Below are 17,713 nucleotides of genomic sequence, written 5' to 3' on the forward strand. Positions count from 1 at the left end.
ATATATATATAATTTTTTTTGAATTTTTATTTATTTATGATAGTCACACAGAGAGAGAGAGAGAGAGAGAGAGAGAGAGAGAGAGAGAGAGAGACACAGGCAGAGGGAGATGCAGGCTCCATGCAGGGAGCCTGACATGGGACTCGATCCTGGGTCTCTAGGATCATGCCCTGGGCTGAAGGCAGCGCTAAGCTGCTGAGCCACCTGGGCTGCCTTCAACCAAGTCTTTTTTTTTTATAAATATATATAATTTTTTTTAATTTTTATTTATTTATGATAGTCACACAGAGAGAGAGAGAGAGAGAGGCAGAGACACAGGCAGAGGGAGAAGCAGGCTCCATGCACCGGGAGCCCGACGTGGGATTCGATCCCGGGCCTCCGGGACCGCGCCCTGGGCCAAAGGCGGGCGCCAAACGGCTGCGCCACCCATTTCAATCCTAATATCCCTATGAGGTTAAGTATCTTCGTTTCCCATCGTACACTTGAAAGAACTGAGGCACAGCGAGGTAAAGTCCTTCAACTACTAAGTCGTGGACCTGGGGTGCAAATGGGAACAGGCTGTGGCCTCAGAGCTCAGGCTTCTGATCCCTAAGCCCCTGGAGTCATGCCGGAGACTGGGGCTCTAATGACCCTGAAGTGGATCTCAAGGTCCAGAATGGAGAATGGAAACCGGGAGTGAAGTCCTCGCTCGATTCCGATCCTGCCTCTCTGCGCCGACAGCGGTTGGGGCCCTTGAGGGCTAGTGCTCTTGGCCAGGTGAAAGGGCTCGTGCGTTTAAGGTCAACAATTTTGAACCTATGGAATTTCCCTCCAATTCTGAAGCAGCCCCCTTAGTGACGAATCAGCTGCCTATCCCACGGGTTTCGCTATCGGCGCAGTTTCTAGATGATCAAGGCCGGCGAAATGAAACATCATTAAAGCGCCACTAAATGACATTGAACCTTACGTGAATCTTTTTTTTCCCAGTCGCTCCGCGACGCGACCCAAGACGAATCTGCAATTCCGGAGTGGAAACCGGGGGGGCGGGCCGAACAGCGACCATTTTTGTTTTGCGGCCGTGCGCTCTCAGGGCATCTTGACTAGCAGGACCCCACGGAGGAGGCGGGGCCTGCCGGCGCGCGGGGCGGGGCCTAGGGGACGTGATGATTCAAACGGACGAATGAGCTCTGCTCGTCGGGCAGAAACCGCCAATGACCGGACGCGATGGGGCGGAGCCCACAGGCCCTAGGGGGTTTGGTTGCACCGCGGCTTTGGCGCATTTTCGGCTGGTTTGATTCATCCATTTTGAAGAGACGGGGGAGCGGGGGGCTCGCCTGGTTAAGGGGCCCTGGACCAAGCAGCAGCGGAGCTTGAGGAGCCAGCAGCTCGGGGTTCGGCGGCAGCGGCCCCATCGGCCGAAGTTGGGGGGGGTGGGGCGCCGAGCGCGCGGGGTGGGGGGGGTCCCGGTCTTTGGCTTCTCGACTCGGTCCTGTTTCGACAGCGAACATGTCTCGGCCTGTCAGGTCAGTGCGGAGTCCGAGGCCTGGAGCGGGATGGACGGGGGTGGGGGGAGTGGTGAGGCCCTGGGGCACGGCGGCCTGCAGTCGGCCCTCCCGGTGCCACGCGCGGCCTCCTCCCTTTCGGGGCCCGCGCGCGCCCTTGAGCGTGGGGGGCCCCGCTGGCGCGCGGGGCTGCGCGGGGCTGCGCGGGGCTGCGCGGGGGTGGCGGCCGCGCGCGCCCATGCGCGCTCCTCCCCGCCCCGCGCCGCTGCGGAGCTCCGGGCTGCTGTGCTGCCTCCCCCACCCGCCGCACTGGAGCGAGCGGGCGGGCGGGCGGGCGGGCGGGCGGGCGGGGTGTTCCCTGAGCCGCCCGCGGCCGGAGGGGGAGGGGTGTGAAGTCAGCGCCCCCACCCAGGCCCCACCCCCTCGGGGCCACCCCCTCGGAGCCTGCGGGGCGAGGGGGGGCGAGGGGGGGCGGCGAGCGGCGAGCGGCGGGGTCGGCCCGGGCCCTGCTCCCCGCCTCACGTGGGCAGGGGCGGGGACGCCCGCGCGGCCCGCCGCCCCTCCTCGCCCGGCGCCCCTCGCCCCTCCGCCGGCGTGGGGGTGGGGCGCCCAGCCCTCCGTCTCCCGCGGACGGGGGTGTTCCCTGCGGGGGGGGAGGGGCACCCTGCCGCCGGCCCCGCCTCTGGCCTGCAGGGTCGCCGCGGGGCCCCGCCTCCCGGATGGGGCCGGGCGTGGGCGGGGCCCGTTCTCCCCCCTCCCGACGAAAGCGGGAGCCCGGGACCGGGCCCTGGAAGAGAGTGGCCGCTTCCTGTGCCCCGGCTCGGGGCTCGGGGCTCGGGGCTCGGGGTTCGGGGCCCGGGGCGAGTTAGCCGCCCCCTCCCCCCGCCCCGCCCCTCCCCCCGCCCCTCCCCGCGGCGCGCCGGCCGTTTCCCTCCGCCTGCAACGGCCGTTCCTCGGGAGACGCCCGTGCCCGGGAAGGCGCGGGTTAGCGGCGCGGCACGGCCCAGGCCCCGCGCGGTTCTCGTTCCCGCGGCCGCGGTCTCCGCGCCCTCGGCGTCCGCGCCCCGGACGTGCTGGTGACCCTCTCGCTCCCCCGCGACGACCTAAAAAAGAAAAGCGGTCGGTGCCGGTGGCCCGTAGACTCGGTTCTGAGGCTCTGGACAAGTCTGCTGCTCCCCGCGGGCGGTGGACTCGCCCCCCTGCCGCGGGCCTGGCTGTTGTGCGGGAGGTGCGGCCCGTGGAGGGCGGTGGCGCGGGACTTGGTCCAACGCACTGTCGGTGACGCTTTCGCTGTAGGGGTTGGCTGCTGCGCTTGGTGCCCGCTGAGTAGGTGAAGGTCTAGACGCAACATGTCGTGACGGTCGTTGCTTCCCCGTCTTCGTTCCAAGTTTTGTGAGAAACGGGAGTATTTTGACCTAGAGCTCTAAAGGCAGGTGTGGAGCCCGGCAAGGGTCTGTCCCGCACCGCTCGCTCTCCTCTCCCGGCTAGATCGTCCGTCTCCCACCGGCGGTGGCCGCGGACCGCACCCTGCGCTCGGGGTGGGCGTCAGGAGAGCGCTGCCTGCCTGCCTGCCTGCCTGCCTGCCTACCTGCCTGCCTACCTGCCTGCCTACCTGCCTGCCTACCTACCTGCCTACCTACCTGCCTACCTGCCTGCCTACCTACCTACCTACCTGACCGCCTTTCCGCCTTCTAATTTCTGCCCGCGCGTCTCTGATAACTCACCATCGCCACCGGGAAGAGTTTTGCCCACTTTCTGGCAAGGAGTCTGAATAGATTGCTCAGATTATAGTACGCATTACCCCCCCCCCCTTTTTTTTTTTTTTTGGCATGGAAATTGATCAATGTACTCATCAGTTCTTGTAGAATATTTTCCTTAGGATCAGGTTAAATAGACAATATCGTAATAAAGATTTGATTCATCTGGATTGGATCTCCTGTCTCTGGAAGTAAACTGTGTGGTGAAATTGGATTTTTTTTTTTTTTTCTGCCTTTCAACATTGGTTCACTAGATTTTGATCACTTTTTATGTTATTGTGACTTTATTAGACTCATCCGCCTGAATCTGTGTTCCCGGATTTAGATATTGCACGAACGGAACTTTTTTTTTTTTCTTTTTCTTTTACTTGAAAACTTTGTTGTTGTTTCTTGGTATCACCAGGTGGGGATATGTTAAGCATGGCTCTGTCCCCTTTTTTGGAGGCCTTGGGACTTCTGCACGACTTTTTTCTTGTTGATGATGTTGTTAAAACTAATTTTAACTGTCTATTTGCCCCTAACCGAAGAATTCTGAAATTAATTTATTGGCTTCTGGGGTGACTTTCATATTAACTGATTTTAAGACAACTTGGTTTCTGATTATATACTTTAGTGATTATGAAGTCTCTTTGTAACTTTATTTGAAGTTTTTAATATACTCATGACCAATAATAAAGCAGAAATAATTAAACTTGAGTTTGGTGGTTTGTTAAATTTTGCAATAAAAAAGGTCCTGCCTTAGGGAACTGCTTTGGTTCCAAAGTGTAAATAAAGAATCTATATTATATACCTGGGGGCATTTAATAAAAAAATGAATGATAGAGCTTGACCAGATATCAGAATGACCAACCTGTTTTAAAATGAACCCAAAAAAAGCACAAGTTGGAAAATAAGTGTCAGCGCATCTTTTAGGGTTTCTGCCCTTTAGTCCTATATGTAATTTTGGAACTTTTTCTGGTTTTCGTATTTACTGTAAATATTTTTCATTTTAATACTGATCTGAGCTTTTAAAGAAGATATTTAGAACTGTGCTAATGGCTGCTTGATACCAATTTCCGTGTGCAGGAAATAAACTGATGAGCTAGAGCAGGTTTTTCCATAGACACGTGCAACACATAACTAAGTTTTGTTCATATAGTGTTGCTGTCTTTGCCTTTTTACTGCATCTGACTCACTGCATATAAACGAGAGCTCAAATATTTTAGGCCTTGGGTTCAATTTTAGAGCATGAAATTACAGTCTTGGAGCTAGAAGGAAATTTAGGCAGATTCGTTTTACAAGTGACTTAATGGGGACCTGGACAAGTGAAGTGCCTTGCATCACACCCTGGATGCAAAGGTTGGGCCTACAACCTAGATGTCCTAATTCTCAGGACTGCTCATCCTCACCCTTATAATAATCACTTTTACCTTCTGCCTCATAACTATTGATGTTACTGTAGTATATGGCACTTTTAACTTTTCAAAGTGCTTCCATGATTCTTGGGAAGAAGGAATGAAAATACCATTACTTGTAAAAGAGGAGAAAGAAAGCTCAGAGATTCACTGACTTGCCCAAACTAGAAACCAGGTTTCTTGAAATTCAGCTTAGTACATATACTATGCTCCTCCCTTATTGAAAATGATCCAAGTCATTCAGATCAGTGTTTGCTCCTTTCTTCGTAATGTAAGTGTACTTGATATCTGGTTGGTTTTTGTTTAGTACTTGAGCTTGCAAGGAACCTTTAACCTTAAAGTTTAGATGTGAAAGCATAGGTTCATACTGGTTGATATAAAATTATTTTAAATAAGAGCAGTTTTCTTCAACTCAACTTAAAAATAATTTTCAGAGATACTTTTTAACTAAAAGCATGTTTTTGAAAAACTAAAAAAAAAAAAAAACAACTTTGCAGATTAAGTCCAATTCCTTAAGTTTACCAGCGATGACTTTGAAGCCAAAGGAATTAAAATGTAGAAATAATAGCAAGACTGTATTTAAACTGCATGAGTTTTAGCTATTCTCCTTTCTACTAGATTTGCGTTTACTGTATTTGATTCCACATAGAATGTAGTACAGGTCCACAATCCCTGTATAGTTGGAAATCATTGGGGCCATGTGTGTTTGGAAGTTTAATTTTTTTTCCAAAATATTTAAAAGTAATGGGGCCTATACTGTGCACTAATGGGTCATCACCAGTGAGTTCAGCAGTAGTACTTATGTAATCAAACACCTTAATTATCTGTAATGAAACTGAATTTTCACAACTAAAAAAAGAAATGCAACAAAAAAGCCCTCTCACTGTTCAGGTAAACCTGAAACATTTGGTTTCAGAACTTTTTGAATTTCTAAGTGTGGATTAATTAGAGATTGTGGACCTTTAACAGGAGTACTTTTTCAACCTTCAGTTTTGGAAAGAGTAAAATCACGTTGAAATTCAAGCCACCACTGAGCAACTTTTTTTGTGCCAAATATTCTGCCAGAAACTTTACACGTATTTCACAATATTGAAATAACTCTCCCAGCAAGGTATATGTTATTTTCATCTCCTATGTGAGGTAACTGAAGCTTGGCTAAATTAACTGGGCCAGTTCACCTGTGAAGAAGTGAAAAGCAGGAATTTGGGCCCAAGTATGACCAACCCAAAACCAAGGTGATCTGCCCCATGAGACACACTGCCACAGGGTATTACTCGTTTTCATGGTCGTGGCGCGTTTTGCCACCTGTGGAAGGGTTTACAATTCATAATAGGGCTTTGATGGGGAGCATCAACTTTAAAGTGGGGAAGGAGGGTGAAAAATTGTTGGAATAGGAGGACATGAAGGAGGTATGGGAACATTAACTTGAATGGAGAGGGAAAAGCGGTGAAATAGTGTGACACTTGGGAGAAAATGTGAATGTTAGACAAGTGGCATTGCTTTCAGTGTATACATTTTGTAACAAGAGCATTTATCCCCTGACTAAAATTAAGTGATTAGATTTTAAAAGCCAACTAAAGGACACTACAAGAAAATTAATGGACTCGTTTTACATGCAAGTATAGATGCAAAAACACCAAACAGAATGTTAGCTAACAGGATCCAATGTGTATTAAAAACCTATATGGTGAAGTTGGATTTGTCCTAGGAACAAAACCTAAAATCTACTACTAATACATCATATTAAAAGACAAAAGGAGGGGACACCTGGCTGACTCAGTAGAGCATGTGACTTGATCTTGGGATCATGAGTTCACACTCCAAATTGGGTGTAGAGCTCACTTTTAAAAGGCTTTTAAAAAAAAAAAAAAAAACAAAAAAAAACCTGGCACTTGGAAAGGTTCAACACCCTTTGTAAAACTCAGTATGTTAAAATTAGAAGAAAAATTAAGATTAATTAAAAATTGGAGTTGATTTAACTTGACAAGTTACAAATTAAGGTAAGTGGTTGAATTTTTAGTGTCTTAAATAAAACCGTTTGGGGGAGGTAACATGGTGCAGCAAAAGAAACCCGGGATCAGGCAATGTGGGCCCTGGTCTCTGCTTAAGTTTGTATAATGGAGATATTGCACTCCACTAGAATGATAGTAGCATGACTTTATGAAGCATTTTACAGTTTTCATAGGTTTCTTTCAACTTTAGAAATAAAGAGTAGTTGTTTTTTTTTTGAGAAAGTAGTTTTGAATAAGGAAAGGGCAGTTGGTTTTACTAATTTTTTTTGTATGTGGTCTTTTTGCCAGAAATACAAAAGAAGGTCACCACTATACTGTGTAATTCCAGGGCAGCATACGTAGTCCTGTGAGTGGTGCTCCTCTGGAGTTAGAATTAGAGCCTACACAGCCAGATGGGTGGCTTTGCAAACTTTGACTACTTGAACTTAATAATGGAGCTATTGAGTTTGCTGTGAAGTGTGACTTCTGTTCGCATTTTTAAATTCTCAGCTGCAAAGATAGAAATAAATATGACCTCATTACTCCAGATTATGAAGAAGTAGCTTCTTGGATTGAAACTAGAGCTAGCACTTAACAGACCGCCATGTTGTGCACAATAGAAAATAATTGGATTTAGCACAGGACCACTGTGGTCAAACTGGGCATCCCCTTTGTTTTAAAAAACCTATTTCTATATAGATTCTGAGAAGTAGAACGGGTGGTTAGAGAATTGCATCACCATGTTTTTAAATAACTACTATCTAAATAGCCATAATTACAGGTCTTTGAAATACTTTAGGCAGAGAGACCACAGGTTGCCAGAGTGTTTCAGTTGGGTGTTGCATGTTTTCAGGTGCCACTTCTTGCACGTCTGTTTTTTGAATTGTGCACCTCTCTAGTTACTTGCTAATAATAAGCAAGGTGATCTTCAAGGATATTTCACCCATCAAGCTAAAATGACCCAAAGATAAACTACTTGAGAAAGTAAACCTTATTAGCTCCCCTTAGAAGTACATGCACTCTGCCCTTCACTAGGCTGGGATAACAGACATGGCTGTCTGTCTTCCACAGATCAGCTGCAGCTGTAAAGACGACAATCCTTCAAGTGACTATGCTTTCCTACTAAGAACAGTTCGCTAGAAGAGACTATCAGAAACTGCTGTTTGAAATTAGTAGGAATGAAAACACCACACTTCTGTCAGAGCTAGGTCCTTTTTGGAGAACTTGGTTTACAACTCCAGAGCTTCAGATGAGGCGCTGCTGAACCCAATTCTACATCCAGCTTCTCTGCCAACAAATAGGGCCCACTTGTGCCCAGACCTGAGGCTAACCCCATTACATGCATTGTCACTGTACTTTGATCCTATCAAGATACTGCTTCATTTTAATTTCCCCTGAAATCTACCTTTCCCCAAATGCTTTTGTCTTCCTCTGTGTGGTGAGGTACTCCACACTTGTGATGTGCCATTGCCTTCGGTGGAGTGAGTCACTAAGCCTGATGGGCTACAGATTTGTGCCTGGTGGAGTTAAAATAACCAAAAGAGTCCACTGAGGTTCCCAAGACACTGCTGCAGACAGGACTCCACTGGGTGGGTAGCGTGCACATTTGAGGCCCCTTCAGCCTGAGCCGCTTGAAGCTTCTCTCCTTAAATGCATAGGTTTTACACTCAACTTATGTTGGGAAAAATCTGGCCCATGTTATTTATCTAATATTTTATCTTATACTCACGGAAATTTGTATTTGTGACCTTTAAACACAATATTTTCCCATATGGAAAGAATATGGTGGAACGGAAGATCTTTTAGGAATAGGAAGTGTCATCTAAGAGTATTTATGAGATGAATGGATAAAGAAGATGTGGTTTGTGTGTGCAGTGGAATATTGCTCAGCCATTAGAGGCGACGGATGCCCACCATTTGCTTCGACGTGGATGGAACTGGGGGGTATTGTGCTGAGTGAAGTGGGTCAATCGGAGAAGGACAAACAGTGTATGTTCTCATTCATTTGGGGAATATGAATAATAGTGAAGGGGAATATAAGGGAAGGGAGAAGAAATGTGTGGGAGATATCAGAAAGGGACACAGAACTTAAAGACTCCTAACTCTGGGAAATGAACTAGGGGTGCTGGAAGGGGAGGAGGGCGGGGGGTGGGGGTGAATGGGTGACGGGCACGGAGGGGGACACTTGACGGGATGAGCACTGGGTGTTATTCTGTATGTTGGTAAATTGAACACCAATAAAAATTAATTTATAATAAAAAAAAATAAGAGTATTTATGTATCTAGCCTGAAACATTAGCAAGTTGATTAAGGATTTAGTAAGAGATTGTGACAATGAGCTAATAAACACCTGCCTGGCTCATCATTTAAAACTCCACTCCCATTTTCTGCAGAAATTATACCCTCCATTTGAAACACGTAGGAGTGCTTTCCTATAATGTTCATTTTACTTACTGTTTTCTTGCGTCTTGTGACTTTTTGAATCTTAGGTTTAGTTGTAACAGTAGTACAAGACACAAAGGAACAAATCTTAGCCAAGAGGAACTTGAAGCATAAGATGAATGAAACAATTCTAAAGAGTTAACTCTTGAGTTCAGGTATCCTCACTTCTCTGAACTGATGTTTTTAACATCCTGAGATACTTTAGTATATGAATAATCTTTGAGAAATAGAAGAATGGTGGGAGACAAGTGGCCCAAGTTTCAAGGGGGGAGGGCAGTGATACAGGAACTTGTAGATCTGCAGAAACTTCAGTAGTCTCCATTCTGTAGAGTTCAATTTGAACAACTACAAAGGGGGAAGGTTTGAGAGGTTGCAGCCAACAACAATGCCCCATCAGTATTGGTTCTAATGGGCTTGAGTTGGAAAGTTGGCTTTACTACCTGATAGCTTGCAGTGCAGTGATAGGAAAGTTCATGAGCCTGTCTGAGCATTAGATTCTTCAGATAAAATTGAATTCATGTTAATTAACTCTTCTGAGATTGTGGGGATTAAATGAGAATTTAGGTGAAGTAGCTATCTGGTGCATCGAACTAACTGCTGTTTGTAATAATTTTAAATTCAGCATGATAAAAAAAAGTCTCATAGGTCAGTAGTCTTCCTGGTGTTGGCTTTCAGAGAGAATCTCAAGCATTGGATTCAGATTTTGTTTTTAAAATATTGGTAATTTGAGAGATCAAAGTTAAGCAGATTTCATTAATGCAGAACTTTCTAAGTTTTCACTTGTTTAAGGAGGTGATAATATCCAAAATGATCTGACCAGGAAATCTTTAGAAAATCTATCTTGACAGAACACAATTTGGGAAAATCTGTAATGAGAAAATTCTTTAAATTTGAAATTATAAAACAACTTTATGATCTTAGCATACTGCTTTTACTCTTTACTAGCTGTGTTTTATTTTGTGGTTCCTGGGAATATTTAGTGCAAACAAAAAAGGTTTATTTTTTTTAAAACTTCACTATCGGTTTAAACAAACCCATTTATTTTTTAAAAAATTAGAGTAAAATACTGGCCCTTTTTTCTTTCTTTTCGTTTCTTTTCTTTCATTTTCTTTCTTTTCTTTCTCTTTCTCTTTCTCTCTTTCTCTTTCTCTTTTCTTTCTTTTTCTTCCTTTTCTTTCTTTTCTTTTCTTTTCTTTTCTTTTCTTTTCTTTTCTCTTTTCTTCTTCAGAAGTAGAGAGAGAATCTTAAGCAGGCTCCACGCCCAGCCACAAGCCCTGTCTCGTGACCTGAGCGGACCCTTAACTGACTGAGCCACCCATGTGCTTCCTGGGTTTCTCTTTCAACAAGGATTTTGACAGAGCTTCATAGGAGGTCCTTGTGGGGAAAATGAAGAAATGTGGGCAGAATGCTAGTTTGCTGTGATGGACTTGTACCTCAGTAGCCATACCCAGGGAAGACAAATCTATTTATTCATAGATTGATGTCAGCCTGAAAGAACATTTCCACTGATGCCTTAAAGGACTTTGTTCTTGGCTTATGTTGATTAAGTTTGTGGATAATACGAAGTTGAGAAAGATAATATGCTTGAAATGAACTACAGAAAGGTTTTAGGTCTTGGGAAAAGGAGGCTTTAGTTACTGGAATTGCAATAAATAGTACATTGTGTGATATAATAGCCCAAGAGGCAGTTGAGTTCTTGGATTGCATTAGTACACATACAGAGTAGAATAGGGGGAGGAAATTTATAATCCTGATCTCCCTTTGTCCTCCATATACACCTTTATGAACTGTACTATGTTATGATTAGATTGGGGCACTACTTGATCAACTTGACAAAATCCCAGGTGATACAAAGGGTAACAATTAGGTCATGAGGATACTTGAAATAAGTTATGAAGAAAGATTAAAGGAACCCTGAAGAAAAAAGTGGAAACTGTCCTATAAAGTGTAAGGGCCTTTCTTTGGAGGAGGGGTTAGATTGAATCCATGGTAATTCAGAAGATACACGTGATAGAATCAGTGAGTGGACTTGAGAGGGCAGATTTCACGATAAAAAGAACTATTTCATTATTGGAATTTTCTTAGAATAAGCTGCCTTAGGAGGTCATAAGCGGTCCTTAGAATTCCCTCCTAGGGATATTTGTTGATAGGATAGCAAGTTTGGGGTAAGATTGGATTAGATCATCTAAAGTCCAGTAGTTCTAGTACATATAGTACACCTCATGTTATCATCATCATAGCATCCTACCTCCTGCCCCACCAAACTTGGATAGGTTTTATGAGTGCTAAAGCTGCGAAAAGTAAGTTTTTAAAAGAGATAGGAAAGTAGGGTGCCTGATTGGCTAAGTTGGTAGAGCATGCCACTCTTGATTTCTGGGTTGTGAGTTCAAGCCTCGTACTGGGGGGTAGAGATTACTTAAAAACTAACAAACAAAAAAACAAGCTGGGGCACCTGGATGGCTCAGTCAGTTGAGCATCTGACTCTTGATTTCAGCTCAGGTCATAATCTCAAGAGTTGTGAGATCCAGCTCTGTGCCGGGCTTGTCAGGCTCTGCACTTAGGCATGGAGCCTGCTTAAGATTCTCTCTCTCCCTCTCCCTCTGCTCCTCAAAATAGAGAGCTCTCTTTCTCTCTCTCAAAATACTTTTTAAAAATCTTTAAGCGGGGGCACCTGTGTGGCTTAGTCATTTAAGCTTCCAACTCTTGATCTCAGAGTCCTGAATTCAGGTTCTGTGTTGGGCTCTATGCCCAGCGTGGAGCCCACTTAATTTAAAATTTAAAAAGATAGGAAATTAAAACAGGAAGAGATGTTATTCTTTTGCTGCCATGGATCAATAACAAATTGTTTTTCGTAAAGGTAAAAATAAAAATGACTTTAGAAATCTCCTTTTGCAATCCACTTTCTATTCTAGAGCAGTGGGTCTCAAACTGTTTTGATGAGATCACTGCATATGAGGATACAAACCACCTGAAACAAGTTTCAGGAACTTACTATTATTTAGATAAGGTTTTCTCTGATACTTTTCATTTGCTTGGTTGTAATTTTAAAGTTGTTTATACACCAGTAAATTCATTTCAGGACCCAGTTGTGGGTTATGACCTGCCAGTTGAAAAACATTGTTCCGCAGGATCTCATTCATCTGACCAAATGAGGTATTTACCACTCAGGTGATGAGTGAAAAAAAGCAATGTTGGGGGATCCCTGGGTGGCTCCGGTTTAGCGCTTGCCTTTGGCCCAAGGCATGATCCTGGAGTTCTGGGATGAATCCCACATCAGGCGCCCTGCGTGGAGCCTGCTTCTCCCTCTGCCTGTGTCTCTGCCTCTCTTTCTGTGTGTCTCTCATGAATAAATAAAATCTTAAAAAAAAAAAAAAAAAAAAAACAATTTTTCTTTGGTTATTATAGGTTTCTCAAAATTCAAATTTCAAATGTGCCTTAAGTGCCTAGTGAGGAACTTGTTAAATTTTATAAAGTTAGCAAGGTGGATTTTTTAAAAAATCCTTCCCTGCATTGGCCAGAACTTCTTTAGGGTAGAAATGGAAGTGTAGTCTGTTGATTGAGCTAAATAATATAATAGATTGTCTAAAAGGCGCTCCAGTTTGCCTTGAGAAAATGGTTTTGTGGTCTTCAAGTAGTATAAAGCTTAGGTTGTCAATAATTTAATATGTAATTAAATTTACTTCCGAATATATCGGAAGTTCTGCTTCCTCCTCCAGAGTTATTCACTTGTTATTGGTCTCCATATTTTGATTTGCTGGCTTGTTATAAAGTAGAGCTGGATTATGTGGGCTTTTTTTTTTTCCTTATTTATAAAGTTAAAGAGAGGGGCACTTGGCTGGCTCAATTGGTAGAGCATGTGACTCTTGTGATTTCAGGGTCATGAGTTCAAGCCCCATGTTGGGCCAAGAGCTTACTTTTAAAGGGGGGGTGGGTGCTGGCTGGCTCAGTCGGTTAAATGTCCAACTCTTGGTTTAGGCTCAGGTCATGATGTCAGGATGGTGAGATCAAGCCAACCATAGGACTCTTTAGTCTCTGCACTGGGCATAGAGTCTGCTGAAGATTCTCTCTTCCTGTGCCCCCCCCACACACACACACACCCCTGGTATCTCCCTCTCTTAAAAAAAAAAAAGAGCTAGAGGTTAGATAAAGTCATCTTAAAAGTGATAATTTTCATCTTAAACACTGATGGTTGACTCTTCAGAATGTTGGTTGGAGGTAGGTCACATTTCACAAATATTGTTTTGGTCTTAGTTGCTGCTATAAAAGCATTTGGGGTGTAGACTTCTCAGTATTTAGTAGAAAGAAGTTGATTAGTGGAAGAAAAATGTCCCTATTGCTTCTTGAGTTGCTTGAGTTATCCATATTTGGTGCCAAAACCAGATCTTTTCATGTTCTTTGTCCAGCTTCCCACTTTACCCTTTGTTTTTGCACTTTGACCTGATGCAAAAGGGGGAACTTCTCATCTCAGAGCCCTCTGGTGATCATTCAGGAATTGGTTCATTGTGACCAAGGTACATTTAGAATCTAGATAGAAAAAAAAAAATTAGAACCTAGATAGATCATGTAAGTTTGTAAAGTAAGAGCACACACAGTTGAAGTTTTTGTGTTCCTATACTCTTGGCCCCGTAAACACTTGAGTGTGAACTGCATGGGTCCATTTCTATGCAGATTTATTCAGTAAATACAGCATAGCACTATAAATCTCTTTTCTCATCCTTAGGATTTTCTCAGTAACATTTTCTTTTCTCTAGGTTACTTTATTGTAGGAATGGAGTATATAATACATATGACATAAAAAATATGTGTCGATCAACTATTACTGATTAAGACTTCTGGTCCACAATGGGGTATTTGTGGTTAAGTTTGGGGGGAGGAAAAAAAAAAGTTTGGGGGGAGGGAGGGCAGCCCCGGTGGCGCACCGGTTTGGTGCCGCCTGCAGTCCGGGGTGTGATCCTGGAGACCCAGAATCGAGTCCCGCGTTGGGCTTCCTGCATGGAGCCTGCTTCTCCCTCTGCCTGTGTCTCTGCCTCTCTCGCTCTCTCTGAATAAATAAATAAATAAATCTTAAAAAAAAATAAATGTTAAAAGTTTGGGGGGAGGGATCAAAAGTTATCGGGAATTAAAAAAAAAAAGTTCTCGGGAATTTTCCCTAAGACATTCATTTTTTTAAAATAGTAACTTGATCATCATGTTAAAATAATTCATTCATTAATGGGCAGCCCCGGTGGCGCAGCGGTTTAGCACCACCTGCAGCCCAGGGTGAGATCCTGGAGACCCAGGATCGAGTCCTATGTCGGGCTCCCTGCATGGAGCCTGCTTCTCCCTCTGCCCGTGTCTCTGCCTCTCTCTCTGAATGAATAAATAAATAAACCTTAAAAAAAAATAAAATAAAATAATTCATTAAAAGTGTTACTCATGTATGTTCACAATTGAAAGGGGATTCTGGGGGAACAAGTTAGTACTTACAGGTAATAATAGCTGCTTTTTGTTGGTTACCTGTGTACCTGGCACTCACAACAATCTTCAGGGATAGGTGTTGTTACTCATGTTTTACAGGTGAGGAAACTGAAGTTCAGTGAGGGGAAGTAACTTGCTCAAGGACATACAACTAGTAAGTGGCAGAGCCAGGATTTAAACCCAGTTCCAAAATCTGTGTTTTTAACCTTCTGTGCTATAGTCAAATTTTTTGTCCTCTCGGGTCTGGTTGTTGTCTAGTTATTGATGCTCATTTTACACTGAGGAGTTGGCTTAGCTTTGGCATTAAGTAGTGGTATTTCGAGGAAATAATGTTTCTTTGTTTTCAACTTGAAGTAGAACTTCTCATGCCCTTAATTAGACTTAAATATTACTCCTAAATATTTGTTTCCATCCCAATATATCTTCTCAATTTTTAGTTTATACATAAGTTCATTAAAAATCCCTTTCCACCTTAAGGTAAATCTCTAGGTAGTGGAATAATATTTCTACTATTGTGTTGAAGCTTTTTAATTTATTTTCAAAGATTTTATTTATTTATTCATGAGAGACACAGAAAGAGAGGCAGAGACACAGGCAGAGGGAGAAGCAGGATCCCTGTGGGAACTCTGATGCAGGACTCAATCCTGGCACCCCAGGATCACGACCTGAGCCAAAGGCAGATGCTCAACCACTGAGCCACCCAGGCGTCCCTATTTATTTATTTTTTAAAGATTTTATTTATTTATTCATGAGAGAGGCAGAGACACAAGGCAGAGGAAGAAGCAGGCTCCCTGTGGGGAGCCTGATGCAGGCCTCCATCCCAGGACCCCGGGATCATGACCTGAGCCAAAGGCAGACGCTCAACCACTGAGCCACCGAGGTGTCCCTGTTTACTTTTTAAAGACTATATGACAGAGAGAGAGCACAAGCAGGGTGAGTGGCAGGCAGAGGGAGAGGGAGAAGCAGGAGCCCGATTCAGGACTTGATCTCGGGACTCTGGGATCATGACCTGAGCTAAAGGCAGACACTTAACCAGCTGAGCCACCCCGGGACCCTTGAAGCATCTTTAGAAGGCAGGAAATGAACTGAATTATTATTCTAAATCATTGTAATGAGATCCTTTATTTCAGATTCTTTATTTCAATATTTTTATCTTTTTCCTCTAACATTTATGGATGGATATATTCTTTTTGGGTGGGGATCTAGTCATCCTCTTTTTTTTTTTTTAAGATTTTATTTATTTATTCATGAGAGATACAGAGAGAGAGAGAGGGGCAGAGACACAGGGAGAGGAAGAAGCAGGCTCCATGCAGGGAGCCTGATGTGGGATGCGATTACCTATCCGGATCCCGAGACTCCAGGATCAGGCCCTGGGGCTGAAGGCAGACGCTCAGCCTCTGAGCCACCCAGGCGTCCCGGGATCTAGTTATCCTTAAGACAGATTTGCTTCTATTATAATTGCTTTACTCAAGTTTTCTGGTTTCTGTGATAAATGATATTTATTTTTTTTTTAATTTTTTATTTATTTATGATAGTCACACAGAGAGAGAGAGAGAGGCAGAGGCACAGGCAGAGGGAGAAGCAGGCTCCATGCAGGGAGCCCGACGTGGGACTCGATCCCGGGTCTCCAGGATTGCGCCCTGGGCCAAAGGCAGGCGCCAAACCACTGCGCCACCCAGGGATCCCCATAAATGATATTTATTATGTACATGAGATATTCTGTTAATTTCGGCCATTTTCACATAATTGAAGGTAAAATATTTTGTTTCAAATGGAATGGCCTTGAATTTAACTTTGAAAAATTTAATTACTCCTATACTATCAGTATAGTCTACATAGCAATTTTTTGTTGTTGTTCTGCTTGTTGAAAACTAGGGTAGAAAAAATTTCTAAATAGTAGCCTTTTACATTTTTTAGATCTAAAATAACTAGTTATTTTATATGGAGAAAATTAAAATTAAATTTTCTTTTATCATTAAGGGCAGTGGGAATTAAACTGAAGGCTCCTGTATATATGCTCTCTCATGATGCCCTTTCCCACCCTGACCATTTGCAGATGCCAAATCCATTTGTTCATCAAACACATATTTTTTTTTTTTTAAGATTGAACGATTGATTTGACAGAGAGCCAGAGAGAGCATGAACTGTAGGAGAGGCCGACTCCCTGCTGAGCAGGGAGCCAGGATGTGGTGCTTGATCCCAGGACCCTGAGATCTTGACCTGAGCTGAAGGCAGACTCTTAACTGGCTGAGCCACTCAGGTGCGCCTAAACACATTTCTTGAATTTTGGTGTTTTGAATGAAAGAGACACAAGTTCACATTTAGTAGGGAAGACAGACGTTTAGTAGGTTATATAGTTATCAATAAAGGATTAAAGGTATTGAGAGGAGGTGAGGTATCTGATACGAGTGGGAGTGACATAAGGAGAAATGTAGGCCCAGGAGAAGCGTGAACAAGTGATAAGAAATAACTTGATGGAAGAATTACAAATTTCTGGGTTGCTTGATTAAGTGGCAAAAGATAAGGCCTTCAAAGACTTTTAAGGAGGTTGGATATTATCCTCTCAAGTGTATTATAAAATTAGATTTCTAACAGAGCTCGTAAATTTGGCCTAAGAGTGAAAAATAAAAAACATTTGAATGTCTACTTTTTACCTTGATTTGTGATTAGAAAGAAATGTTGAGGGGAAAATGTGGATGTAAGCCCATTGTTACCTTCAAGAAACTCAAATTAGTGCAGAAAACAAATAGTACAGCGATATGAGTTGAGATGTGTGGTGTAGAGAATGAAAGTGACCATTTACAATTGAGAAAAAGTTTTACCTTGAACTTTAATAATAATCTTACGTATATTTACGGTATAGGGATGCCTGGCTGGCTCAGTTGGAAGAGTGTGCCAACTCTTGATCACGGGGTTGTTTGAGCCCAGTGTTGACTTAAACTTTTATTTTTTATTTTATTTTTTTTAAATATTTTATTTATTTATTCATGAGAAACAGAGGGAGAGAGGGGTAGAGGGAGAAGCAGGCTCCATGCAGGGAGCCCGACGTGGGACTCGATCCAGGGTCTCCAGGATCATGCCCTGGGCTGCAGGCGGCGCTAAACCGCAGCGCCACCAGGGCTGCCCTAAATAAACTTTTTTTTAAAAATGGCATAACTTTTTAGATCTGTCCAGCAATTTAAGCCATTAGT

The 17,713-nt window shown here is 43.7% G+C and overlaps 1 protein-coding gene across 2 annotated transcripts in view; it reads left to right on the forward strand.

The window, feature by feature from the left end:
• Nucleotides 1–1,406: 1,406 nt before the first annotated feature.
• Nucleotides 1,407–17,713, forward strand: part of NUCKS1 (nuclear casein kinase and cyclin dependent kinase substrate 1) — a 31,239-nt gene continuing 14,932 nt past the window's right edge. For both annotated transcript variants that reach the window (XM_055334018.1, XM_055334019.1), the window contains exon 1: nt 1,407–1,502. In XM_055334018.1, the coding sequence (XP_055189993.1) occupies nt 1,486–1,502 (17 nt within the window). In that variant the 5' untranslated portion in view covers nt 1,407–1,485. The remainder of the gene's footprint in view (nt 1,503–17,713) is intronic.

The sequence above is a fragment of the Nyctereutes procyonoides genome, unplaced genomic scaffold (genome assembly GCF_905146905.1).
Source record: "Nyctereutes procyonoides isolate TBG_1078 unplaced genomic scaffold, NYPRO_anot_genome, whole genome shotgun sequence".
Classification (NCBI taxonomy): domain Eukaryota; kingdom Metazoa; phylum Chordata; class Mammalia; order Carnivora; family Canidae; genus Nyctereutes; species Nyctereutes procyonoides.